Source organism: Xiphophorus maculatus, chromosome 1, assembly GCF_002775205.1.
Source record: "Xiphophorus maculatus strain JP 163 A chromosome 1, X_maculatus-5.0-male, whole genome shotgun sequence".
Classification (NCBI taxonomy): domain Eukaryota; kingdom Metazoa; phylum Chordata; class Actinopteri; order Cyprinodontiformes; family Poeciliidae; genus Xiphophorus; species Xiphophorus maculatus.
The window spans coordinates 17,862,284-17,887,959 of record NC_036443.1 but is presented as its reverse complement, the minus strand read 5'-3'; the positions used below and the strand labels follow the sequence as shown (position 1 = coordinate 17,887,959).

The 25,676-nt window shown below is 36.6% G+C and overlaps 1 protein-coding gene across 3 annotated transcripts in view; it reads right to left on the bottom strand.

The window, feature by feature from the left end:
• Window positions 1-809: 809 nt before the first annotated feature.
• LOC102218487 (deoxynucleoside triphosphate triphosphohydrolase SAMHD1-like) overlaps window positions 810-25,676 on the bottom strand; it is a 30,963-nt gene continuing 6,096 nt past the window's right edge. The window contains exons 1-13 of one of the 3 annotated variants that reach the window (XM_023331205.1): window positions 12,731-12,768; window positions 11,457-11,617; window positions 6,683-6,744; window positions 5,129-5,275; window positions 4,616-4,716; window positions 4,412-4,520; window positions 4,240-4,331; window positions 4,016-4,131; window positions 2,946-3,085; window positions 2,407-2,460; window positions 2,187-2,291; window positions 1,901-2,036; window positions 810-1,383 (exon numbers count right to left, since the gene is read on the bottom strand). In XM_023331205.1, coding sequence (XP_023186973.1) covers window positions 1,334-1,383; window positions 1,901-2,036; window positions 2,187-2,291; window positions 2,407-2,460; window positions 2,946-3,085; window positions 4,016-4,131; window positions 4,240-4,331; window positions 4,412-4,520; window positions 4,616-4,716; window positions 5,129-5,275; window positions 6,683-6,744; window positions 11,457-11,617; window positions 12,731-12,753 — 1,296 coding nt within the window. In that variant the 5' untranslated portion in view covers window positions 12,754-12,768 and the 3' untranslated portion in view covers window positions 810-1,333. Of the gene's footprint in view, window positions 1,384-1,900; window positions 2,037-2,186; window positions 2,292-2,406; window positions 2,461-2,945; window positions 3,086-4,015; window positions 4,132-4,239; window positions 4,332-4,411; window positions 4,521-4,615; window positions 4,717-5,128; window positions 5,276-6,682; window positions 6,745-11,456; window positions 11,618-12,730; window positions 12,769-22,715; window positions 23,294-23,810; window positions 23,947-24,096; window positions 24,202-24,316; window positions 24,371-24,855; window positions 24,996-25,676 lie in introns of those variants that run through there. The other 2 variants (XM_023331190.1, XM_023331199.1) reach the window with 2 other exon arrangements.

The following is a 25,676-nucleotide window of genomic DNA, read 5'->3' as shown; positions in this document are numbered from 1 at the left end:
AGTTTTGATGCCTTCAGTGTGAATCTACAATGTCAATAGTCATGAAAATAAAGGAAACTCATTGAATTAAAAGGTGTGTCCAAACTTTTGGTCTGTACTGTATATATATATATATATATATATATATATATATATATATATATATATATATATATAATTTCATTGTAAGACAGTGGAATTCAAGCATAAATTATACTGAGCTTTTTATTAAAGGTTCCTAAACCAGCATGCTCATCATCAATCGATCGATCCACTCACTCACTCATATGTTAATATGTTAATGTCATTAACTTATAGATATGAAGAACCAATTGAACTATTACAAAACGTATTTCTAAATTTGTATTCTGAAAGGGTGTAAGAGGTGGATTTATTTTCTCTAAATGGTGGAGTAAAGACTGAAAATGTAATATTCATAGCCTTCTCAAAAGCAACAGGTTTTATAATTGCTGGCCAGCTTTTGTTATTTTTCCAATGATATTTTATTATCTTTGGTAAAAAAAAAAAAGTGTCCTTGAGACCTCCTTCACTTTCACCAAATGAAAACCTGTTCAAACTACCTCTAGTCAGAATAAAAATTTAAATAATGAAAGTTAAAGAATAAAACGAATACTTTAAGTCTAAATTTGTTAAATGACTTTCACATTAGCAATATACAGTATCTACAAGACTCTTCTTGAGTTCTTTAGTGGGTGAAAGAACAACGACATTTCTACAGCTGAGCTTCAGGCTTTGGTAAAGTCTTTTAGATGTAACCAAAAAAAAACAAATGTACAGCACAACGGTGTTGAAAGAAATTAAACACAATGTGACATCTCACAATTTATTTCAAAACAAGTTTGTCAAAATGATTACATTCTCACAACTCCTGAGAAAATTTTACACATTCAAGTCCAGATTGAATGGCATTACTGCACATTTAGTCAAGAATAATATTTTATTTAAATGATACCCAAAGACATATTTGTAATGTCAACAGACCTGGAAGGTGATGACAACAAACGTAATTTACCAAAACTAATTGAGTAAGTATGAATAAAACTAATAAATCAAATACCCATATACCAAACACCAAAAAAGAACAAAATAATCACAAATGACAAATCAAATATTTGAATAAAGTTTCAAATTGATCTTTTTTATTGTATTTCTTGATATGTAAATATTATCTGTTAATCAAAACCTTCACCTTTAAGAAAAAAAAGCCCATATAAGATTAACTTTCAAGCCTCTTTAAATGCAAAAACAGTTTGCACTTTTACAAATCCATTTAAATTTATGCCTGGTTATACTTATTGACAAGAATAACATTTATTTCTTTCATGTTCTGTGGTTATTCCAACCTGGGATCAGAGGCTTCAGAACCGGTGCCATGGTTACTTCCTAAAAAACAGAAAAAACAGAATTTGCAAGTTGTGTGAGTGCACAGTGTACATAAAAAATGAAAATGCATAAATTGTGACATAAAAAGTAAACTACACTACACAGATAATTTTGACGACTGTAAAATAATAAAATAAAATAACTCTACATCACCAGTTTTACCTTTGAGGAATCACTTCTTACAGAAAGTGGTGGCACAAGAACATTAATTAATATAGAGTTATAAAGGTTATACTGTATTTTTATAGACTTGAGATATTAATTAATGGTGCAAGAACATTAATTAATATACAGTTACATACATACTGTATTTTTATAGTCTTGAGTTGTTAACCCAAACAGATATTTACATTGTGGAATAAACACAAATTTGGGGGATCAGTAAATAAATTCAAGTAGATAAACTCCTAATATTTTTCACATACTGTTTAAGATAAAATTAGAAAGTTATGAATCACAGCTAATTAAAAATAGCTGATGTCTACTATATTTGGCTAATTATAGCCTCCAGAAATACCTCCGGCTTGAACTGGGTGTGCGGGGCCAAATGTGCCAAAGATCCTTCTGTCAGCCTCCACATCTTCATCATTTGTTCTCTTAGTGTAAATTCTAAACTTCTTCTCTTCAAACCGCTCTGGAAGAAGTAGAGATACCTGAAAGAGATATAAGCAGCACATGTCAGTTTGTATTGAACCATAAATTAGAAACACTTGTGGTGAAAATTCAAATGATCTCGCTTCAGAAGAACACGAGTGACAGTAATGAACAAATCAAGAATCTAAAATAATTTGTTTCATTCTCACCTCAGCTTTGTCGATAGGCGTGGCTACATGTGGGGTTTTCTTCTTGTAGAACCTCACATGTTTTATGGGGTCTTCTTTCCCCATTCCATAGTTATACTTGACTAACTAAATATTAAATAAATAGTGTGAGGTTACAAATAATAATTCAGAGATTAAATTGCAAATATCAAAATTAATTGCCTCAGTCAGAAAAAAAGATCTTATTTGCATTTAAACTCACTTCCACTACATAATCGTCTGGGTTTCGCTCGCCGACATGCGCGTTCCACAAATTCTAAACAGAAATCGCATAAAATGTTACAACTTCCAGATTTTTACTTAAAAATCAAACAATATAGTTACAGTGCGGCTGCACAGTGGCGCAGTTGGTAGCACTGCTGCCTTGCAGCAAGAAAAGAAGGTCCTGTGTTCGATTCCCGGCCTGGGGTCTTTCTGCACGGAGTTTGCATGTTCTCTCTGTGCCTGCGTGGGTTCTCTCTGGGTACTGCGGCTTCCTCCCACAGTCCAAAAACATGACTGTCAGGTTAATTGGTCTCTCTAGATTCTCCCTAGGTGTGTGTGTGTGTGTGTGCATGGTTGTTTGTCCTGTCTGTCTCTGTGTTGCCCTGGCAACTTGTCCAGCGTGTACCACGCCTCTTGCCCGGAATGTCACCTGGAGATAGGCACCATCACCCCTTCCAGCCCCGTTAGGGTGAAGGATGTCAGAAAATGGATGGATAGTTACAGTGTTACTGAGTACAGTTGAAGTTCTTAGGATACCTTCATATCGTCCTCACTCTCTTCTGATGAAAATTCCCCCAGACACTCGTAGAGCTTTCTTTGCATTATCCTTTCCAGTATTTTCCGTGCCTCCTGAAGCTCCACACAGGAGGAGGTCAATATATGATCAAATATAGCATCTGCAAGGCAAACAAAAACACAAAATTGGTCAAAACAAAGAAATAGATTTCAAATCCTCTAAAAATTCAGACTCTAAATACCAGAGAAAATGTTTTTTTCTTTATTTTCATACAGAAAGAGTATAATTTGAGCAGCTGTCCATAAAAACATTCTTATATACTCACAACTCTGACATGTCCTACATCCCTACACCCCAGTCACCACGTTAATGTAAAATCCTCATATAAAAGTCTGATCTCCAAAATTGATAACAAAATGTTGGGAGGTACTACAGAAAAAAGGACTTCTGAATGGAATCGTGAAAAGCACTGTGTGCTGAACTGACTGAACTTCAGTGAAGTCAGTTTTAAATCCTCATGGACAGAGAGGTTGCTGAAAGGCACTGCTCAAAAATCTATATTAATGTTATGATCTGTTATTCAATATTGAGAAGCCTTTTTATGGAATACTTCTTTTTTAAGGTTATTTGTTTAATTTAATTTCTTGGATGGCTACTTTTTACTTCAACATATTTTACTCATGTAAAAATATGCTGAAGTAGTGCTAATGTATCTTGTGTACAAGATAAGAGTAGCAAGCAGGGTTTTGAAGAAGGAAAATAAGGGTGGGGGAATCTAGATTAATATACTTCTGATTATGTTATAATTACTTTAAGTGTTTTAAGTTTCTGTTCAAAAATGGTATTAAAACAAGTGCTGAATAAACTACCAGAATTAAATTATGAGTGCTAATGGGTAATGCTAATGTCAGTTTTACCCCTATGGATCTTGTGGATGCAAATTGTTTATAACTTCATTTTTATTTCCATCCCTTTGATCTTGCACAAGTAAAATAAAGAGAATACATGTTTATATTGGTCTTAAAAATCCACATTTAATCAAACCAACATACTCTTCTGTTTTTCTACATTGTTGTACAGGTTTACTCACCTGTCAGTTTAGTATATGCCACCATGTCATCAATAGCTGTGGAGAGAGTGAACATTTTCCCATCCTTGCCTTCAATCTGGATGTGTTTATCTGCTTCCAGAAAAGCATCTCCGATCCTGAAGGAAAAACCCAGCTTGCAATGGTGAGAAAACATTGCATGAAATAAAAGGTAATAAAACAGAAACAGTGTCCACCAAGCTCCAGCAATGTCAAGGGCTCCTTACATCCACTCTATGCTGTTGGACACTTTGTGCTGGTAGGCTCTTTTGTGCAAAGAGAACCTTGTGTAGAACATGTTGTACAGATTGAACACCTCCTGTTAACAATAATGACAACATGTAGTGGCAAATATTGTAATTTTGATATAAGAAGGAAAAATAATTAAACAAATCAAACCTTGTCTCTGTAACAGATCTGCATCATCCCACCCACTTTACACACTCTGGCAAATTTAATCAAGCGATGGCAGTCAAAGTTGTTCTGCATACCCAATTGATGGCAGTCCCTGACATATGGCAAGAGCAAAAAATATGTTTAAAAATTTATGGAATTTAAGACAAGATTGAAATTTTGAGAAGAAAATTAAATCCAAAAAGTCACCTAGCAAAATATTCCCACTTATCCACATCAATCTTGTTCCTAGTGTTGGACACAACTTCGTAGAGGAAGGCCTTCTTTTTAGGACGGCCATGGTGTGGCCACTGTGAATGGACAACCACAGAATTGTAGATAAGCACTAATTTTTAAAGTAATATTTTCTGATTCCACAGAAAGAAACAGTGAAATAGGAAATACAAATTGTCCTTTGTCAAAAGTGCATCAATGTTTTTGATACAATGTGGTAGTTTTATACATTATAGTTAATTCCTTCGTTTTTTAAAATTTATTTAATGTTTCTTTTTCCAGTTAAACTGTTTTGAGGACGACTTTTCACTTCCCTGGTAAAGAAGTACTTTCTCTAATTTACATAATTTTCTATATCAGTGCTTGAAAGTTTATCACATCCAAAGAGGGTGATGATAAGATGGAGGTAGTGCAACACATTATACCAGACTAACCACGACCCGGTTGAAGATTATACTGGTATATTTCTAAAGCTGAACAGATGGGTACCTTAGCAATCTCTTCAACCTTTGGATCAATCAGCTCCTTTATAAAGAGCAGGTCCTCTTTCGGCACCAGGCCGTGGTGCTCCATGTCTCCTATCAAGTTATTTTTTTCCACCAGATGGTCAAACATGTCTTGAGATGCTTTCTCATGCTGCAAGAAACATAAAATTAGTTATTCTAAGAGACAGTCACATTTCAAAAATACAAGAAACATGTATTCTGAATAAATGAGAATAAGCCTAAGTTTAAAGCATCATTAAGCAACTTTTACAATTTTTTTCACATATTTTTTAAAACTGTCATTATATCATTATAGTAAACTGAACACCTCCAAGTGAAATTCCTGAAGAAATGCACAGCTCCTGGTCAAAAACAACCAATCAGAGCCAGAAGGAGTATGTTAGCACTGTCTATCAACATCGTGTACACATGGCTAAATGTTCCAATGGCAGAGAAACAACGCTCCAGGAAAATTGTTTATTAGAAATCATTAGTGGTCAATCTAAGTAGCCTAGACCCTCCACCTGGCTCTAATTGATTATTTCTAATTAGCACTGGGAGAAGGCAGAGGAGCGTGATTGTTTTTGCTGATTATCTGTCTCATACTATAATGTCACAGCTTTATCAAATATGTAAAAAAAACTTTAAAAAAAATAAAAGTTAGATACTGCTGCTTTAATTAGACACAGCAGGACACTGTAAATATTTTCCATATCTTTAAATTTAGGCAGATATTCTAGTTATTTTCACAAGAATCTTTTATAAATTAAATAAGTAATCTTTATGGAGATGTTGTTAGGATTTTTCAGCAGGACTGGGCACCTGTCCCTACTTCTAAAACTCAGAGCTGTTTATATGACCATGGAGTTTCAGTGTTAGATTGAGCAGTAAATTGGCCTGACCTGAAGTCCATGGAGAATTTATGGAGTATTGTCAAGAGGAAGATGAGTGACACTAAAACCAACAATGCAGATGAACTGAAGGCCACTATCTAAACCTCTACGGAGGTTTTCATTAACAGCATTAATGCAAAATACTATTTTTAATGATCTTATGCAAATTTACATGTCTGAGACACTGAATTAGTTTTCATTTTATGCAAGGTTTAATCATAACAATGGCCAGAAATGAGGGTGGAATAGTCTACTCCAATGTGTGTAATGAATAGACTATTAACAGAATATTATTCTCTTTAAGGATATGCAATTTTTTGACAAGTACTGATGTGTTTCATTGCATCAGTTTTATTTAGTCTGTTAAGATACCAGCAGGGACAGCACTGAATATATTTTTGTTAATCCAGTTGTCAAAAGGACTGGTTTATGCATTAAACCAGTTAAAGCATTAAACCAGTTTTTTTTTTTTTATGAAAGTCATATTTTTACAAACTAGGTAGTCAACTTAAAAACTTTACATCCTTAAAGCTGGTCAAAAAAAAACTGTCATATTCTAACTCCAATTCAAAGAGTGGAAGAAAAATGTAGGCTTTCTTATTCTCAAACCAGTCTGAAAAAATAAATGAGGCAGCAATTCAGTAAGGGTAAAAATAATTTCTTACCCTCCATTCAGGATTACCTTTGTGGATAAACATTTCAAACATGTGGGAAAACGGTCCATGTCCTGAAAAGAGAGAAATAGAGTAAATGGGGTCAGAAGTCTGACTTGAAATGAAAATAACATTTCTGAAATTGATCTCTTTCATTCTGGAAACCAATGATCCACTAATCCATTTTTATCCTAAAAAGACTGAGTTTAAAACTAAGTTTTGATTTTGATCAAGTGAAGATTCTGTTTAGATAAACATACAGATAATAAAATCCTAATAAAAAAAATCAACATATAATTTTATAGATTTTTTCTAAAATTAAAAGATTTATTTTCTAACATAAATGCAGATTTTATATAAATTATTTATTGATATTTGTTTGTCTGTATTGATTTGGAAGTATATTTGGAAGAAGTGGAATACTTCCTTTGCCAAACTCTATAACAGTGTTGTATAGTAACGAAGTAAAAATACTTCACTACTTTACTTAAGTATATTTTGGAGTACTTCATACTTTCCTTGAGTATGAAATTTTTTGATGACTTTCACTTTTACTTCACTATATTTCCGAACTTAATTGCATACTTTTACTCCGATACATTTTCAATTTGTGGTTTAGTTACTCATTACAAAAAAGCGAGAGAGAGAATCAAAGTGTTTTGATCCCACCTACTGATTAGCAAGTAGCAAGTAAGGCTACCGAACAAAGTCGGTAGCCTTACTTGCCTGGGCTTGTTCATCACCACCAATAGGATACACCTGTTTCGCTTCTCCCATTAAACACAAAGCAAGTCTCGCAATCAGCAGCAGCCACATGGAGGAGGAGACGGAGACCACAACGACTGCAACTACGTCGGACACGGCTCCAGGGGGACCACCAGCTGGTGATGAGAGCCCCTGGCCTTATTTAAACACAATATACTCTTTCGTGGGTGTTAAAGATTCGTCATAGCGCATGAAGTTTATGTTATTCCTGCCCGAAGATGTGGAAATTCTATCTTACAAAAACTTCCCGTCCAACTTGAAGAAACACATCGAGGTAACGTCTTATGAAATGGTTATAATCCTCCTGTTTCAGTAACTATAGCTTGGTCACTAGACACTATTGTGAAATCTTGAGCATAAATGAACTTTGTTTGGCATTGTTTCAGTTCCACACGTGGTGTATTTAGCTTAGGCTTAATGTTGACTGTAGCAGGCTACCTAGACTCCTCTGTTCAAGGGGGGACAGAAGCCATAGCGATAGCAATTTAGACTAAATTTAACGAATATAGGAAAGGCATGCAAGTTCAAAACCAGGTTTACAGATGCCAATAAGCTGCATTTCCCTCCCAATTCTTTTTTTCTTTTGCATAATGACCAGTTGTGTGCACCACCTACTGACTGTAGCATTGACTGATTCACTGATTTGTGAAGTAGAGTAATCGTAACAGCTCTTTGTCTTCATGTTGGCCGCATTTTCTGTACTATTTATTTTTCTCATTTTCAGCACTGACCTTACTTGAAGGGAAAACTTAAGGCTTACAAAAACTTTGTATTTTCTGTCCTGGAGGGTATACTAAGAAGCTGGTTCAGTTGTAAAGCAGGTTAAGTTAACCTTGTGCTATAGGTAAAGCACCTAATTTTCTTAACTAAATGATGCCTGCAGGTATATCTATTAGCAGGTTTAATTTTGCCTGCACTTGGTTGGGTACATTATTTTAAGTGTATTTGACAAGTTTACCAAAATATAAAAAATGTCATTCAAACTGCGTTTGCTTTGTTTTACTTTTTACTTGTACTTTTCATTACATTACTTGAGTACATCCATTTTTACAGTAATTTCCATACTTAAGTACAAGAAGTTTCAGATACTTTAAGACTTTAACTCAAGTAACATTTCAGTCAGTGACTTCGACTTTTACCAAAGTCATATTTTGGAGAGGTACTTATACTTTTACTTGACTCTGAGATTTCAGTACTTTATACAACACTGCTCTATAATATAAAATGACAATAGTCAAAAGTAGCAATAAATATAATTCATTTTCTCATTAGAGGCAAGTATAACTTAAGGTAGTGGCTACCCAAGAAGTAGATTTTGAAGAAGTAGAATAGTTCTTGAAAGTATTCTATACTGAAGAAGCTGAATATTGTCTTTTTGGGGAATACAGTGATCCCTCGCCACTTCGCGGTTCACTTATCGCGGATTCGCTATTTCGCGGATTTTCATAATGCATTTTTTTTTTTTTTTTTTTTTGCATTGTGCTCTGCATTCTGATTCGCTAAAAACTCACTCCCGCTTCTTGTATCAAAACATGCTACGAATTGTGCTATCATTTTGTCGTCTCGTGCAGTTGTGTACGTACGTAAAACAGCTTGGCAAATTTAAAATTATCTTGTAATTTCGAACATCTCCTAAACCCATAATGTCGACGAAACGGCCTGGACCGACAAAAGCACCTGCGGATGGGACCAAACGGCGGAAGATGCTACCTATCTCAGATAAAGTTAAACTTCTGGACATGCTAAGGGAAGGTAAAAGCTATGCAGCCGTTGCTCGCCATTACGGAATCAATGAATCTTCCGTTCGTTACATAAAGAAGGATGAAAAAAACATAAGGACGACAGCAGCAGTCAATTTTAATACGAATGCAAAAAGGGTTGTAACTGTCCGCAACAAGACCATGGTACGGATGGAGACGGCATTAGCTCTGTGGATTAATGACTGCAGGAAAAAAAACATAACCCTGGATACAAACGTTATCTGCACAAAAGCGAGAATGCTGTATGAAAACTTTGCTGTCAGTGACGGGGAAGAGGGAGAGGATGCCGGGCCCTCAGCAAGTGCTGCTGACAAAGTGCCAAGCGCATTTAATGCAAGCAAGGGCTGGTTTGAAAAGTTTAAGAAACGCTTTGGACTTAAAAATGTTTGTCTGCACGGTGAGATGGCGTCTGCGGATACCGCTGAGGCAGAAGCCTTCGTGAACAATAAATTCAAGGCGATCATTGAGGAGGGGGGATATAAGCCCGAACAAGTTTTTAACATGGATGAGACTGCCTTATTTTGGAAACGAATGCCCTCCCGCACCTTCATCATGCAGGAAGAAGCCAAAGCCCCAGGATTTAAAGTTCACAAAGACCGTTTGACCCTGGCTATGTGCGGAAATGCCGCAGGTTTCATGATTAAACCGGGGCTGATTTACAGGTCTAAAAATCCCAGGGCGCTGAAAAACAAAAATAAGGATGATTTGCCTGTTTACTGGATGTACAATGCAAAGGCTTGGATGACAAAAGCGCTCAATCTGGATTGGTTCAAAAACTGTTTCATCCCGGAGGTCAAGTGTTATTTGAGAGGAAAGGGACTGGACTTTAAAGTGCTTCTGCTCCTTGACAACGCCGGAGGTCACGGTAATGATTTGGCATATGATGGTGTGCAAATCGAATTTCTGCCGCCAAACACTACATCCCTGATTCAGCCCATGGACCAAGGAGTCATCCGTGCTTTCAAGGCTCTCTATACGCGCAACACCCTGCAACATCTTGTTGACGCTATGGACTCGGATCAAGATTTCTCACTGAAGGACTACTGGCGTGGATACACCATCGCATTGTGTCTCCAAAACATTCAGAGGGCCATTCAGGAAATGAAAACGGAAACTCTGAAGGCCTGCTGGAAAAAACTATGGCTAGAGGCAGTGCAAAACGCAACCGGAGGCTCGCTTGACGAGGTCCACCAATCTGCCGTAGAAACAGCTGTGAATCTGGCTAAACAGATTGGAGGAGACGGCTTTAATGACATGAGTCCGGATGACATAAACGCCCTGATTGATGGAGACGCACAGCCGCTGACCGATGCAGAGCTGGCAGAAATGACAAAGCCACAAAGCGACGATGAAAGAGAAGAGGGAGAAGAGGACACGAGAGATGAGGAGGAAGGACTAACGCTTGGTCGCTTAGCAACCATGGTGCGAATGGCCACTGAACTTAAGCGAGTAGCTGAGGAATGGGACCCTTTGATGAGCCGTTCATTACAGTTCTCCAACATAATCGATGGTGGCATGTCGGTCTACAAGGATCTTTTTGCAAAGAAGAAAAAAGAGCGACAACAGCTGCCTATCACTATGTTCTTCTCCCGAACAAACACACCTGCACCGCGGGCTTCAGAAGAAGAGAACACTGCAGAGCGCAGTCAGGATGCAGCGCCCCAGTCTGAAGAGCAGTGAAACGGCCTACACGTGAGTCACTGTATTTGTATACATGTAATAGTTGCTAATTGTAAAAAAAAAAAAAAAAAAAAAAAGTTTTCTATTTCGCGGATTTCACTTATCGCGGGTCATTTTCGGAACGTAACCCCCGCGATAAACGAGGGATCACTGTACCTCACCCAGGTCATGGCAAAGTCCAGCAATCTGTACACAAAGGATGTCTCTCTCATTAAATTTAAGATCTCTCTCATCAATTTTAAGATCTCTCTCATCAATTCCTAGCTCTGGCTGCTTCTTTTTGAGAGTCTGAAGAAGTTCTCCAGCCAAGTGCGCCACCCTGTAACAGCAACAAAAAGATCTCATACAAAATAAAATAAACATAAAGAAGTAAACTGATGTAAACTTTCAACAGACAACTAATGTTTGCTCTAAACCAACATAGTACTTAGACATCTATAAAGTTATTTTGAGAAGCACTGATATACTTTTGCAAGACACTGTGTAAGTATTTTGCTCTTAAAGCCTTTAAGTTAAAAGCTTTAACTTAAAGGCTTTAACTTAATTAACAGCAATTAGCTGCAATAAATACAGGCATTTACCCAATGCTGTGTTCAAAGCGGTTGTGGGACGCTCCAGGATAAACATAATATGTTCCGCCAAGCTGCTTGAGGTTTCGAAGTCGCTGAAACTGAGGAGTGTCGATGATTTTGACAAGGATTGGGTGCAGCTCAATATTGCCATGAATGGGATCATTGAACACCTGAAAACCAGGTATAGAATCATGTCAACATCACTAATTTAAGAAAAGGACCAAAATAATTAATATCTGTGTGAAACCAACAGAATAGGAACGAGTGATAACTTTGTCCAAAAATCCTATGAGAAATCAGAATAATGAGAAATCTTATTTACTCTTTAATAACTCTTAAAAGCACAGAATATGACAGTAGAGTCACGAAAATAGACTCTTAAAATTGAAAAGAAAAAAGAATAAATCTCTCTGGTGTAGCATATCTGTGTAACCAGTATACTATATTTCTAGATAATTAAAAATAGATCATGACCAACAAAGTCAATGGGCTAGTTCTCAGAAGTCTAGATACGGCTCAGGAAAGAGTAGACAGACTAGAAGTTGCAGATGTGAGTGCCTTGTATTCACAGTGATTAATTATTTACATTACAATAAGAAAGGGAAAAAAATAACATTTAAATGGCCATATTAAAATAAAAGGAAATAATACACAAAGAAAACAAATTAAATTAACAAATTAAAAAAAACAAATCAGTTCCACAGTTCCAGTAACAAGCCACACCATTCAGTTCATAAAACTCCTGAAAACTGAACTGAGGCGGTTCAACAGGGTCAGGTGAGTTTAGAGCGCCTGTTACAGTTCATATGCTGACAAAAGTCAGATCAGAGTGGAAACAATTTTGTTCATGGGCTGCAGGAAGCCTCCCACCAGCCTGGTGGGGAAACCAAATCTTAACACCACAGGTGAAATCCTTTAGGCTCTTGGACCTGATTCTTCAGCTCGCCATCGAACCTGGCCTGTACAATAAAGCAGGACCAGTCTCAAATATATATATAATCAAACATTCCAGTGTGCACACAAAAAATATGATCGGCACTCATTGCACTATGAATAATCCTAATCAATGCATTTCCAAGTACAAATTTTCTAGATAAATCTTATTCATAAAAAGTCAATAAATATGCTCCATACAAACAACAAACAATGCAAAAAATCATCTAGATAAGCAAATACTTTTAATATTTAAGGCATCTCATTGTTCTCCAATTTGTTTGTTCAGAGTCGCAATAGAGCATCCGAATTGATATCAACTAACGCCAAGTCTTCATGAAATGACTCACCAATTCCGCAGTTCATAAGGCATACAAGCGGTTTTGTGTTTCTCTTATCCCTAAGCTTACGACCGGAGACTCCTAAAGTTAGTACAATTTTATCAGCATCATACAAGATTAAAGAAAAACAGAATGTTGCGCTTAACCGACCTGCAGCTCTGCTCTCCCAAACTTGTTCTAATCCTCCATCTTCTTCTTCTTCTTCTTCTTTTTGTTTTTAATGGCGGTTGGCAAGCAACTTAATGGTGTGCATTACCGCCACCTACTGGTATGGAGTGTGGATCAGAACGCAACTTAAAAAAAAACAAAAACTAAATCCTTTCTATCAGTTTAGTTTTCTTAAGAAATTTTATGAAAAAACTTAAATATTCAGAGGAAGAGGAATATCCCAAAATATCTGGTATTTTTAACTGTAACTTATTCTTTAGAAACCTATATTCTAATTTCCTTCTCTCCTCGGAGTACTTTGGACATAACAATAAAACATGTTCTACTGTCTCTTCTTGAAGACAAAGATCACAATTACCTGATGGATGTTTCCCCATTTTAAATAGTGTACTGTTTAAACCTGTACGACCAAAACGTAATCTGGATAAAATGTTTTCTTCTTTTCTACTTCTTTCTCTTGCCCTCATTGCACCAACTGTCCTTTGAATACAATAAAGCCATCTACCAGTTCTTTCTTCTTCCCACTGCTTCTGCCATCTCTCCTTAACCTTTTGTTTTATAATAGATTTTATTTCCTCTTTACTAAAAGGAATCAGTATCTCAGTGGAACTGTTTTTTGAAGCTTGTTTTGCATATTTGTCTGCCAACTCATTTCCTTTTATTCCTATATGCGATGGAACCCATGTAAAAATGACAATTAATCCCATGGCCTGAATTCTATAAAGTATTAACTGAATCTCAAATAAAAGGTCTGGCCTACTATTAGACTGATTATGTTTAACTGAATATAATGATGAACTTGAATCAGAACAAATTAAACTTCTCAGAGGACGAACCTCTTCAATCCATCCTAATGCCAGAATTATTCCCATCATTTCCCCTGTAAACACTGAGACGCCATCAGAAATCCTCTTACATTTTTTAATACTAAATCCTGGAACGATAAACGACACCCCATTGTTGCTACTTAAACTTTTAGATGCATCTGTATATACTTGAACATAATCAAAGTATTTATTTTCTATATATGATTGCACTGAGTATGATTCTGAAATATTTCCTTTTTTCCTCATCTCCAACAAAGATAAATCCACAATGATTTCATGAAACAGAGATGGATCTAATCCTCCATGCTTTTTGCTCCAGCTAATATACCCAACAAATGAGCTGACGGTGGTACATGTGACTCAGACGCTCAACAATGATTGGCTGTTTAGTAAATCTCGCGAGAATTGCAACTACCGCGAGATTTTGGAGGGCAATAGTAGCAAACCAAAAAATGGAACTCAACATTTCACTTGGGTTACACTGGGTTTGTAGTGTAATTCAAATTTTACATGTAAACTCATTTAACAATTAATTTGTCTCAATAAAGTCCTCCTTTACAAATTGTCAAATTCTTTCTTTACTTTGTATCACTTACTTATGGTGTATTTTAAACAGTATAATTATACAGTATTTTGTATCCCACCAAGTTATTGTCACCACTTTTGTGGCATCGCAGTTGTGAACACAGAGGAACAGAGAATTATATCTCCCTCTAGTGCACACATGTCAAACTAAAGTCCCAGGGGCCAAATCCGAAGGGTCAAAGGTTTTTCCTTAATAGTTCAAGATAAAAGTTGTGTGCTTAGATGTTATTTTGCTAATTAAATTAAAGCAGTTTTTGTCTCTATACTGTCAAACTATCAGTGTGAAAATATGTTCAATGTGATATTAAGTACTGAGGTATTCATTAATATTTTAACAGTTTGTTATAAAATAATTTCATAGAAGCATTCTCCCATAATCGGCCCTTTGAGGACATTTGTGAATGAAGTGAGAATTAGTTTTTCACACCTGGTCCAGTTTAAACAGTTTTATCTTAGAGTCATTGTCTGTCATTGTTTCAGAGGTTTTGCAGGATCAGCAAATGGTCACCAAAACTCTTGAAATGAAGGATCAAATGACTGATGACAAGATGCTGTAAAGAAGGAAAAGATTAAAACAAAGACAGACATTCCAGTGTGAACAGATAACATAGCATTTATTAATGTTATGTTGACATGACTACTTTTAAAGCAAATGCCAAACAAAATAAATAGATTTTTTTTCTGTTACTCAATGTGATATTACCAGCACAGCAAGGAAACTTCAGTCACCTCAGAATCTTCAGAATCAAAATTTCAACCTGCTGCTATAACAATTTATATTGACAGCTAGAGTGTATCCTCCTCCAGGGCAGGGTTATTATCTGATGTGAAAGAGAAACACATACAAAGCACCGCCTCCCAACTGATTAATTAGACAAATAAGAAAAACATCATGAAAATTGATATTTACTGAGAAATTGATATTTACTGAGAATGAAGCATAATGTCTCAGTACTGAGGCATTATGTTTCATAAAACAGGAGTTTATAAATGAATAAATGTATTTTTTTCTAAATAATAGAAGTGACTGTTTTTCCCCTGTTTTTTAATTACAAGGAACAATTGACTAGATTGCAGGATGGAAATTAAGATATAAAAAAGTGGTAACTTAGGGCTATGTCTTCTTTTGGGAAATTTGTCCTAATGTTGATCAACTAAAATTTAACATACACGTAACTTCTAAAAAATGGAGAAGATCTTTCTAAAATATCATCAGAACACAAATCTGAATAAATTCCAGCCCATCAGCGCTGATTGAGCTGATCAAGGGTCTGTATGCTGCTCAGGGGCACCGTCAGGAATCTTGGGCCCTCTGACAAAAAATTTAATTGTAACAGCGCAGCTGCTGTTACAATTTTTTGAGTCTATTTGATCCATAAAAAGTGTCACAATTTTAAAGGCTTGCAGCTGCCTTGTTTTCTTAGGTCCAATGATGATACTAGCACAATATTTGCTGCTCTTGAATTTTACATCAGAAAGTCCGCATCCGCAAAGCAAGGAAGTAGATTGCTTAAATTTTTTCTATTAGTTTTGGATTACTGAAATGTCTCTCCCCACGAGCAAAAGTCATAGGCAACGTGCAAAATATACATATTGAACTCCTCCTCTGAGGAGCTTCAGGGGGCAAGGGAAATACTGGAAAAGATAATACGAAGAAACAAGTACTGATGTAAACAAGAATTCACCTGTTTCTCTGCAGCCTTTAGCATGAGGTGAATAAAACAATCAGACAAAACAACTTGTGTCTTTCTTCTTTAGCTTCAGATGACTTTATGGTGTCCTCTCAACTCTGAAGAGTTTATTTCAACAGATGTTGTTTCTCAAACCTTCACAAGCGTAACATTCAAGAACCACAGCAACCAACATTAACAGTTGTATCTAAACACAGTCAAGCAAAGATCTGATGAGCCCACAACATGATTAAGTAGAAGGTAAACATTAAAATGTTTCAATCTTTGCAAGGCAAAGAGGAGGAGCAAGCAAAGATATTTTCTGGAGAAACAATAAATAAGGTTGTATCAAAAAATTCAACCAAAACACAACTCTACATGAAATAAATAGAAAGGGAGTTCCTCCCTCATCTCAAATAATAAAAATAAAATATAAAAACACTTTAAATGTGCAGACATGTTTATTTAAATGTAGCAGACTGATGGAGGTTATTAAAGCCTGAGAAAAATTTGATGAAGATACTGTGTTGAAAATTATAAAAGGCCTTTAAATTGCCTAATGAATATTTGACAAACAAAACCAATTAAAAACAATAAAATAAATATGTATATTGCTAAATTGAACCTTTTTCTGAAACAAACCTCGTCTAGGACTGTTTCACTAAATCGTTCTCTTCTACTTTCTGTGTTTTGTATAAAAAGCTATTTGCTGGGCTCTTCAACGAACTCGACTTGTAGAAAAATACACTTGTCATGCAACACTCATCTGTTTACTTCTAATGTGCAACAAGGGGCAGCTGTCTCTCTCCGTTCACTGAAAGTTAAGCTGAGTCTTTGCCTTACTGAGTCCGTTCATGTGAACGTTTGCTTCTTTGGAGCTGCAGCCATCACTGTCCTCGCCTTCATTGTTGGTGCACCAGCTGAGTTTCAGAGGAGTCAGCTCAGGTGCTATGACATCTCCGTCCTACAGGTAAGAAACACATGTTTGTTATGAGATTTGCAAGAATGCAAAATATGAGATTTGCAAGAATGCAAAATATGAGATTTGCAAGAATGCGCCAGTACCAGTAGAAGGATGTGTAGTTTTACATTTATTAAATTAAATGCAAATTTGAACTATTTTTACTGTACCATCCATCTATACCACCATCAGATTCTGATGCGTTTTGTGTCATATTGAGCTTTCAGGGTGGGCTGGCTGGCTGCTAAAAGGCCTTTAGCGGCCTTTTGCATAGTTATGTAAAACAATCAGACAAAACAACTTGTGTCTTTCTTCTTTAGCTTCAGATGACTTTATGGTGTCCTCTCAATTCTGAAAAGTTTATTTCAACAGATTTGGTTTCCCAAACCTTCACAAGGTTACATTCAGAAACCACAGCAACCAACATTATCAGTTGTTTTTAAACACAGTCAAGCAAAGATCTGATGAGCCCACAACATGATTAAGTAGAAGGTAAACATTAAAATGTTTCAATCTTTGCAAGGCAAAGAGGAGGAGCAAGCAAAGATATTTTCTGGAGAAACAATAAATAAGGTTGTATCAAAAAATTCAACCAAAACACAACTCTACATGAAATAAATAGAAAGGGAGTTCCTCCCTCATCTCAAGTAATAAAAATAAAATATAAAAACACTTTAAATGTGCAGACATGTTTATTTAAATGTAGCAGACTGATGGAGGTTATTAAAGCCTGAGAAAAATTTGATGAAGATACTGTGTTGAAAATTATAAAAGGCCTTTAAATTGCCTAATGAATATTTGACAAACAAAACCAATTAAAAGCAATAAAATAAATATGTATATTGCTAAATTGAACCTTTTTCTGAAACAAACCTTGTCTAGGACTGTTTCACTAAATCGTTCTCTTCTACTTTCTGTGTTTTGTATAAAAAGCTATTTGCTGGGCTCTTCAACGAACTCGACTTGTAGAAAAATACACTTGTCATGCAACACTCATAAGTTTACTTCTAATGTGCAACAAGGGGCAGCTGTCTCTCTCCGTTCACTGAAAGTTAAGCTGAGTCTTTGCTTTACTGAGTCCGTTCATGTGAACGTTTGCTTCTTTGGAGCTGCAGCCATCACTGTCCTCGCCTTCTTTGTTTGTGCACCAGCTGAGTTTCAGAGGAGTCAGCTCAGGTGCTATGACATCTCCATCCTACAGGTAAGAAACAAATGTTTGTTATGAGATTTGCAAGAATGCAAAATATGAGATTTGCAAGAATGCGCCATTACCAGTAGAAGGATGTGTAGTTTTACCTTCATTAAATTAAATGCAAATTTGAACTATTTTTACTACACCATCCATCTATACCACCATCAGATTCTGATGCGTTTTGTGTCATATAGAGCTTTCAGGGTGGGCTGCATACATTCATGCATCCATTCATCCATATTTCTACACATGTATTTGAGAGTGCAGTTGCAAAAGAATTGGACAAATCTGCCAGAACACTTTGTTTGAGCTTTCATGGTGTCTGAAGTCTGAACAAGGAAGCAAAACAGTATCTGATGGGGAAACAACATAACAGAGAGTTTGTTCCATTTCCAAAAACCAAACTTTTATACTTTTGTATAAAAATTGTAAAATATTGATAAATAACTTACTGCAGCATGACAGTGTGTAATTTGAAAATATGCCAACAATTCAGGTTATTCAACCCTCCAATAACATAAATTTGCAAAACAGCTGCCCAATTACAAACAAACCTGAGTGACGGTCAGGACTTTGTCTGACTGGGTTTGACCCAGACACTTGTAGAGTTGCCGGCAGATGATTTTGCGCAGTATCAGCCTTGCTTCTGCAAGCTCCTGAGAGGACGAGTTCAGGATCTGTTCAAACACATTATCTACAAAACAAACAGAGAAAGAAGAAAGCAATGTTACTTCAACTCAAGAAACTTGTCTAATTGAGAAAGCTAACCACAAGAGAACGCTTGAAGTTAATGGTACAAAACCATTAACTTCCAGACTGGCATACATTTGTGTTCATGGCTTTTCTAAATTATAGTCATGGAGCCTAATTTACATTTAACAAGTATTACACCACCTCTCTTTTATGAAAAAAGATGCAACAAAGGGAAAAAAGGTAAGTGATAAATGCAGCAGGCCATATTCTGATTTCACACTTTAAAGTGTCACATATAAGGACTTGTTTGTTACATCAAAAGATTTGGGTAAGGAGTCACTATGACTGGCTGTATAGAGATGTGAAACAGGCTGAGTCAGCTCTGTAGAAAAAGATGCATCTTAATACACTTAAAACTCTTCAAGAATATGTTTCAGGGAATCTATTAAAAGAGTTAAATAATTTTCTTTACTGATTCGCTATGCAAAATGTGACATTTCTTACAGCAAATACAAACCCAAATGGTAATAAATGGGATTGCATAAGCCGCCAAATATATATTTTTTCTTTTAGGAAATCAGACGAATCCAGCAAATGGGCTATAGCTAAGATTTTTTTCGTGTAAAGTTGCTCTAGTTTAAAATAAATTCAAATTTAGCATTTTATTTGCGTACCAAGGTCTTAGAGTCTGACGCTGTTACACAACTGGAGAGCTACTTCGATGACAGACTGCTGTATCCCAGGTGCACAAAGGAATGAAAATAAATTGCACGTGTCCCTTTAAGTATCAAATGCAAACTTCTGGTGTTAACTGGGTGTGTACAATATCATAATCACAGGTATTGGAACCAATACTTAGTAGGATATTATATTCCAAGTGCCAAATTATGCATGCCAATAATGTATGTGGCCTGCTGGATGGATTTTCACTCCCTTCGATGGTGGAAATGTTTATTTTTAGTGACTGAGATGTTAAAGCTCACAAACAGTAGTTGGGAAACTTGTCATGAGTTGCGGTGGTGAGTGGTGAGGCAGACGCTGAGACCCAGGTAGGATGACTAATAATGATTTAATGATGAGAATAATCCAGAAAATACAAATCCAAAAGTCCAAGCAGCATGAAGGAGCGCAGAACTGGTGACGACAGGAGGACTAGACTAACACGAAGAGGATGAAAGAACACAGGTGGGGTTAAATACACAGAGGGTAATCAAGGAGACAAGAAACACCTGGGAACAATCAAGGGGAGACAGGACAACATGGAGACTCAGAGACACAGAAACTCAAAACAAACACAGAGAAGGAACAGATCCTTACATTACACCCCCTCAAGGGTGGCTACCAGACGCCCAAAAACAAGTCAGAAACAAAAAAACACAAGGGTGGGCAGAGGGGCGCTGGACGGAGGGCCAGAGTCCAAAACAACAAAAAACAACCCAACAGAGTGGGCGGAGACACAGTAAGGGCCAACAGTCCAAAAACAACAAAAAGCAACCCATCCATAATGGGCGAAGGCACAGGAGGCGGACCGTTGTGGGAGGTCCGGCGGGCGTCCTCGGCACAGGAGGTCGAACACAAGAGGGTGGTCCAGCATACGTCCTCAGCGCAGGGGCCAGGCCACAGGAGGCGGGTCTGACGGGTGACATCGGCGCAGGGGCCGGGCCAGAGGAGGCGGGTCTGGCGGACGTCAGCGTGGGAGTGGGGTCGCAGGAGGCGATAACGAGAAGTCTCTGGGGGTCCTAGGAGGCTAGGACTGGGGAGAGGAACTAAGGGGAGGAGTTTCAGGGGGATTACTAGGGGGAAATGAGGGAACACTAGAGGGCGATGAGGGAACAATGGGAACACTAAGGGCACTAGGGAGCTGGGTCCATGTTGATGAAAAATATTCTTTGATCGCGTGTCATGATCTGTGTCTTTCTGTGTATTTAGTTTGAGTTTCTGTGTCTCTGAGTCTCTGTGCCGTCCTGTCTCCCCTTGATCATTCCCAGGTGTGTCTCGTTTCTGTGATTACTCCCTGTGTATTTAACCCCACCTGTGTTCTTTGTTCCGCGTCCTGTTCCCAGTTGTCCGTGTGCCCAGTCTCTCTCCCATCCTTCGTATACTGGTTGCTACCGTCGTCGAGCCCAGGCTTCCGCTCGGCCGCGCTGCCCGGCTTTTGGATTTGGTGGACTGAGTACTTTTTGGACATTATTCATTAAAAACATTTATTTCTTCACATCCTGGGTCTCCCGTCTGCTGCCTTCACCAACTCACACCGTTTTATGACATCGCATGCCTCACCGTTGTAGCTTGTGGTCGGGTCCTACTGTCATGAGTTGCGGTGGTGAGTGGTGAGGCAGACACTGAGACCCAGGTAGGATGACTGATAATGATTTAATGATGAGAATAATTCAGAAAATACTAATCCAAAAGTCCAAGCAGCGCACAACTGGTGATGACAGAAAGTATAGACGAACATGACGAGGATGTGTATGTGTATGTATATATATACTGTATATATATATACTGTATATAAATACAGTACAGACCAAAAGTTTGGACACACCTTCTAATTCAATGGGTTTTCTTTATTTTCATGACTATTTATAAGGCAAGAAATCCCACTTATTAACCTGACAGGGCAGGTTGACCTATGAAGTGAAAACCATTTCAGGTGACGACCTCTTGAAGCTCATCAAGAAAATGCAGAGTGTGTGCAAAGCAGTAATCACAGCAAAAGGTTGCTACTTTGAAGAAACTAGAATATAAGGGGTGTTTTCAGTTGTTTTACATTTTTTGTTTAGTGCATATTTCCACATGTGTTATTCATAGTTTTGATGCCTTCAGTGTGAATCTACAATGTCAATAGTCATGAAAATAAAGGAAACTCATTGAATTAAAAGGTGTGTCCAAACTTTTGGTCTGTACTGTATATATATATATATATATATATATATATATATATATATATATATATATACAGTATATATATAATTTCATTGTAAGACAGTGGAATTCAAGTATAAATTATAATGAGCTTTTTATTAAAGGTTCCTAAACCAGCATGCTCATCATCAATCGATCGATCAATCGATCCACTCACTCACTCACTCACTCACTCACTCACTCACTCACTCACTCACTCACTCACTCACTCACTCACTCACTCACTCACTCACTCACTCACTCACTCACTCACTCACTCACATTCTATTACAATACATAAGTACAAACAAAGAATGGATAAAAGAAAAACACAACCCTGACACCAGAAATGTCTTCCTAAAATTGAATTGTCCAGAGTCACACTAAATGATTAACATGCTGGAGTTAAATCCAAGGTCATTTAATACTACAGACCAAACACTCATAGGTTGATGAATATGTTAATGTCATTAACTTATAGATATGAAGAACCAATTGAACTATTACAAAACGTATTCCTAAATTTCTATTCTGAAAGGATGTAAGAGGTGGATTTATTTTCTGTAAATGGTGGAGTAAAGACTGAAATTGTAATATTCATAGTCTTCTCAAAAGCAACAGGTTTTATAATTGCTGGCCAGCTTTTGTTATTTTTCCAATGATATTTTATTATCTTTGGTAAAAAAAAAAAAGTGTCCTTGAGACCTCCTTCACTTTCACCAAATGAAAACCTGTTCAAACTACCTCTAGTCAGAATAAAAATTTAAATAATGAAAGTTAAAGAATAAAACGAATACTTTAAGTCTAAATTTGTTAAATGACTTTCACATTAGCAATATACAGTATCTACAAGACTCTTCTTGAGTTCTTTAGTGGGTGAAAGAACAACGACATTTCTACAGCTGAGCTTCAGGCTTTGGTAAAGTCTTTTAGATGTAACCAAAAAAAAAACAAATGTACAGCACAACGGTGTTGAAAGAAATGAAACACAATGTGACATCTCACAATTTATTTTAAAACAAGTTTGTCAAAATGATTACATTCTCACAACTCCTGAGAAAATTTTACACATTCAAGTCCAGATTGAATGGCATTACTGCACATTTAGTCAAGAATAATATTTTATTTAAATGATACCCAAAGACATATTTGTAATGTCAACAGACCTGGAAGGTGATGACAACAAACGTAATTTACCAAAACTAATTGAGTAAGTATGAATAAAACTAATAAATCAAATACCCATATACCAAACACCAAAAAAGAACAAAATAATCACAAATGACAAATCAAATATTTGAATAAAGTTTCAAATTGATCTTTTTTATTGTATTTCTTGATATGTAAATATTATCTGTTAATCAAAACCTTCACCTTTAAGAAAAAAAAGCCCATATAAGATTAACTTTCAAGCCTCTTTAAATGCAAAAACAGTTTGTCTGCACTTTTACAAATCCATTTAAATTTATGCCTGGTTATACTTATTGACAAGAATAACATTTATTTCTTTCATGTTCTGTGGTTATTCCAACCTGGGATCAGAGGCTTCAGAACCGGTGCCATGGTTACTTCCTAAAAAACAGAAAAAACAGATGTTGCAAGTTGTGTGAGTGCACAGTGTACATAAAAAATGAAAATGCATAAATTGTGACATAAAAAGTAAACTACACTACACAGATAATTTTGACGACTGTAAAATAATAAAATAAAATAACTCTACATCACCAGTTTTACCTTTGAGGAATCACTTCTTACAGAAAGTGGTGGCACAAGAACATTAATTAATATAGAGTTATAAAGGTTATACTGTATTTTTATAGACTTGAGATATTAATTAATGGTGCAAGAACATTAATTAATATACAGTTACATACATACTGTATTTTTATAGTCTTGAGTTGTTAACCCAAACAGATATTTACATTGTGGAATAAACACAAATTTGGGGGATCAGTAAATAAATTCAAGTAGATAAACTCCTAATATTTTTCACATACTGTTTAAGATAAAATTAGAAAGTTATGAATCACAGCTAATTAAAAATAGCTGATGTCTACTATATTTGGCTAATTATAGCCTCCAGAAATACCTCCGGCTTGAACTGGGTGTGCGGGGCCAAATGTGCCAAAGATCCTTCTGTCAGCCTCCACATCTTCATCATTTGTTCTCTTAGTGTAAATTCTAAACTTCTTCTCTTCAAACCGCTCTGGAAGAAGTAGAGATACCTGAAAGAGATATAAGCAGCACATGTCAGTTTGTATTGAACCATAAATTAGAAACACTTGTGGTGAAAATTCAAATGATCTCGCTTCAGAAGAACACGAGTGACAGTAATGAACAAATCAAGAATCTAAAATAATTTGTTTCATTCTCACCTCAGCTTTGTCGATAGGCGTGGCTACATGTGGGGTTTTCTTCTTGTAGAACCTCACATGTTTTATGGGGTCTTCTTTCCCCATTCCATAGTTATACTTGACTAACTAAATATTAAATAAATAGTGTGAGGTTACAAATAATAATTCAGAGATTAAATTGCAAATATCAAAATTAATTGCCTCAGTCAGAAAAAAAGATCTTATTTGCATTTAAACTCACTTCCACTACATAATCGTCTGGGTTTCGCTCGCCGACATGCGCGTTCCACAAATTCTAAACAGAAATCGCATAAAATGTTACAACTTCCAGATTTTTACTTAAAAATCAAACAATATAGTTACAGTGCGGCTGCACAGTGGCGCAGTTGGTAGCACTGCTGCCTTGCAGCAAGAAAAGAAGGTCCTGTGTTCGATTCCCGGCCTGGGGTCTTTCTGCACGGAGTTTGCATGTTCTCCCTGTGCCTGCGTGGGTTCTCTCTGGGTACTGCGGCTTCCTCCCACAGTCCAAAAACATGACTGTCAGGTTAATTGGTCTCTCTAGATTCTCCCTAGGTGTGTGTGTGTGTGTGTGCATGGTTGTTTGTCCTGTCTGTCTCTGTGTTGCCCTGGCAACTTGTCCAGCGTGTACCACGCCTCTTGCCCGGAATGTCACCTGGAGATAGGCACCATCACCCCTTCCAGCCCCGTTAGGGTGAAGGATGTCAGAAAATGGATGGATAGTTACAGTGTTACTGAGTACAGTTGAAGTTCTTAGGATACCTTCATATCGTCCTCACTCTCTTCTGATGAAAATTCCCCCAGACACTCGTAGAGCTTTCTTTGCATTATCCTTTCCAGTATTTTCCGTGCCTCCTGAAGCTCCACACAGGAGGAGGTCAATATATGATCAAATATAGCATCTGCAAGGCAAACAAAAACACAAAATTGGTCAAAACAAAGAAATAGATTTCAAATCCTCTAAAAATTCAGACTCTAAATACCAGAGAAAATGTTTTTTTCTTTATTTTCATACAGAAAGAGTATAATTTGAGCAGCTGTCCATAAAAACATTCTTATATACTCACAACTCTGACATGTCCTACATCCCTACACCCCAGTCACCACGTTAATGTAAAATCCTCATATAAAAGTCTGATCTCCAAAATTGATAACAAAATGTTGGGAGGTACTACAGAAAAAAGGACTTCTGAATGGAATCGTGAAAAGCACTGTGTGCTGAACTGACTGAACTTCAGTGAAGTCAGTTTTAAATCCTCATGGACAGAGAGGTTGCTGAAAGGCACTGCTCAAAAATCTATATTAATGTTATGATCTGTTATTCAATATTGAGAAGCCTTTTTATGGAATACTTCTTTTTTAAGGTTATTTGTTTAATTTAATTTCTTGGATGGCTACTTTTTACTTCAACATATTTTACTCATGTAAAAATATGCTGAAGTAGTGCTAATGTATCTTGTGTACAAGATAAGAGTAGCAAGCAGGGTTTTGAAGAAGGAAAATAAGGGTGGGGGAATCTAGATTAATATACTTCTGATTATGTTATAATTACTTTAAGTGTTTTAAGTTTCTGTTCAAAAATG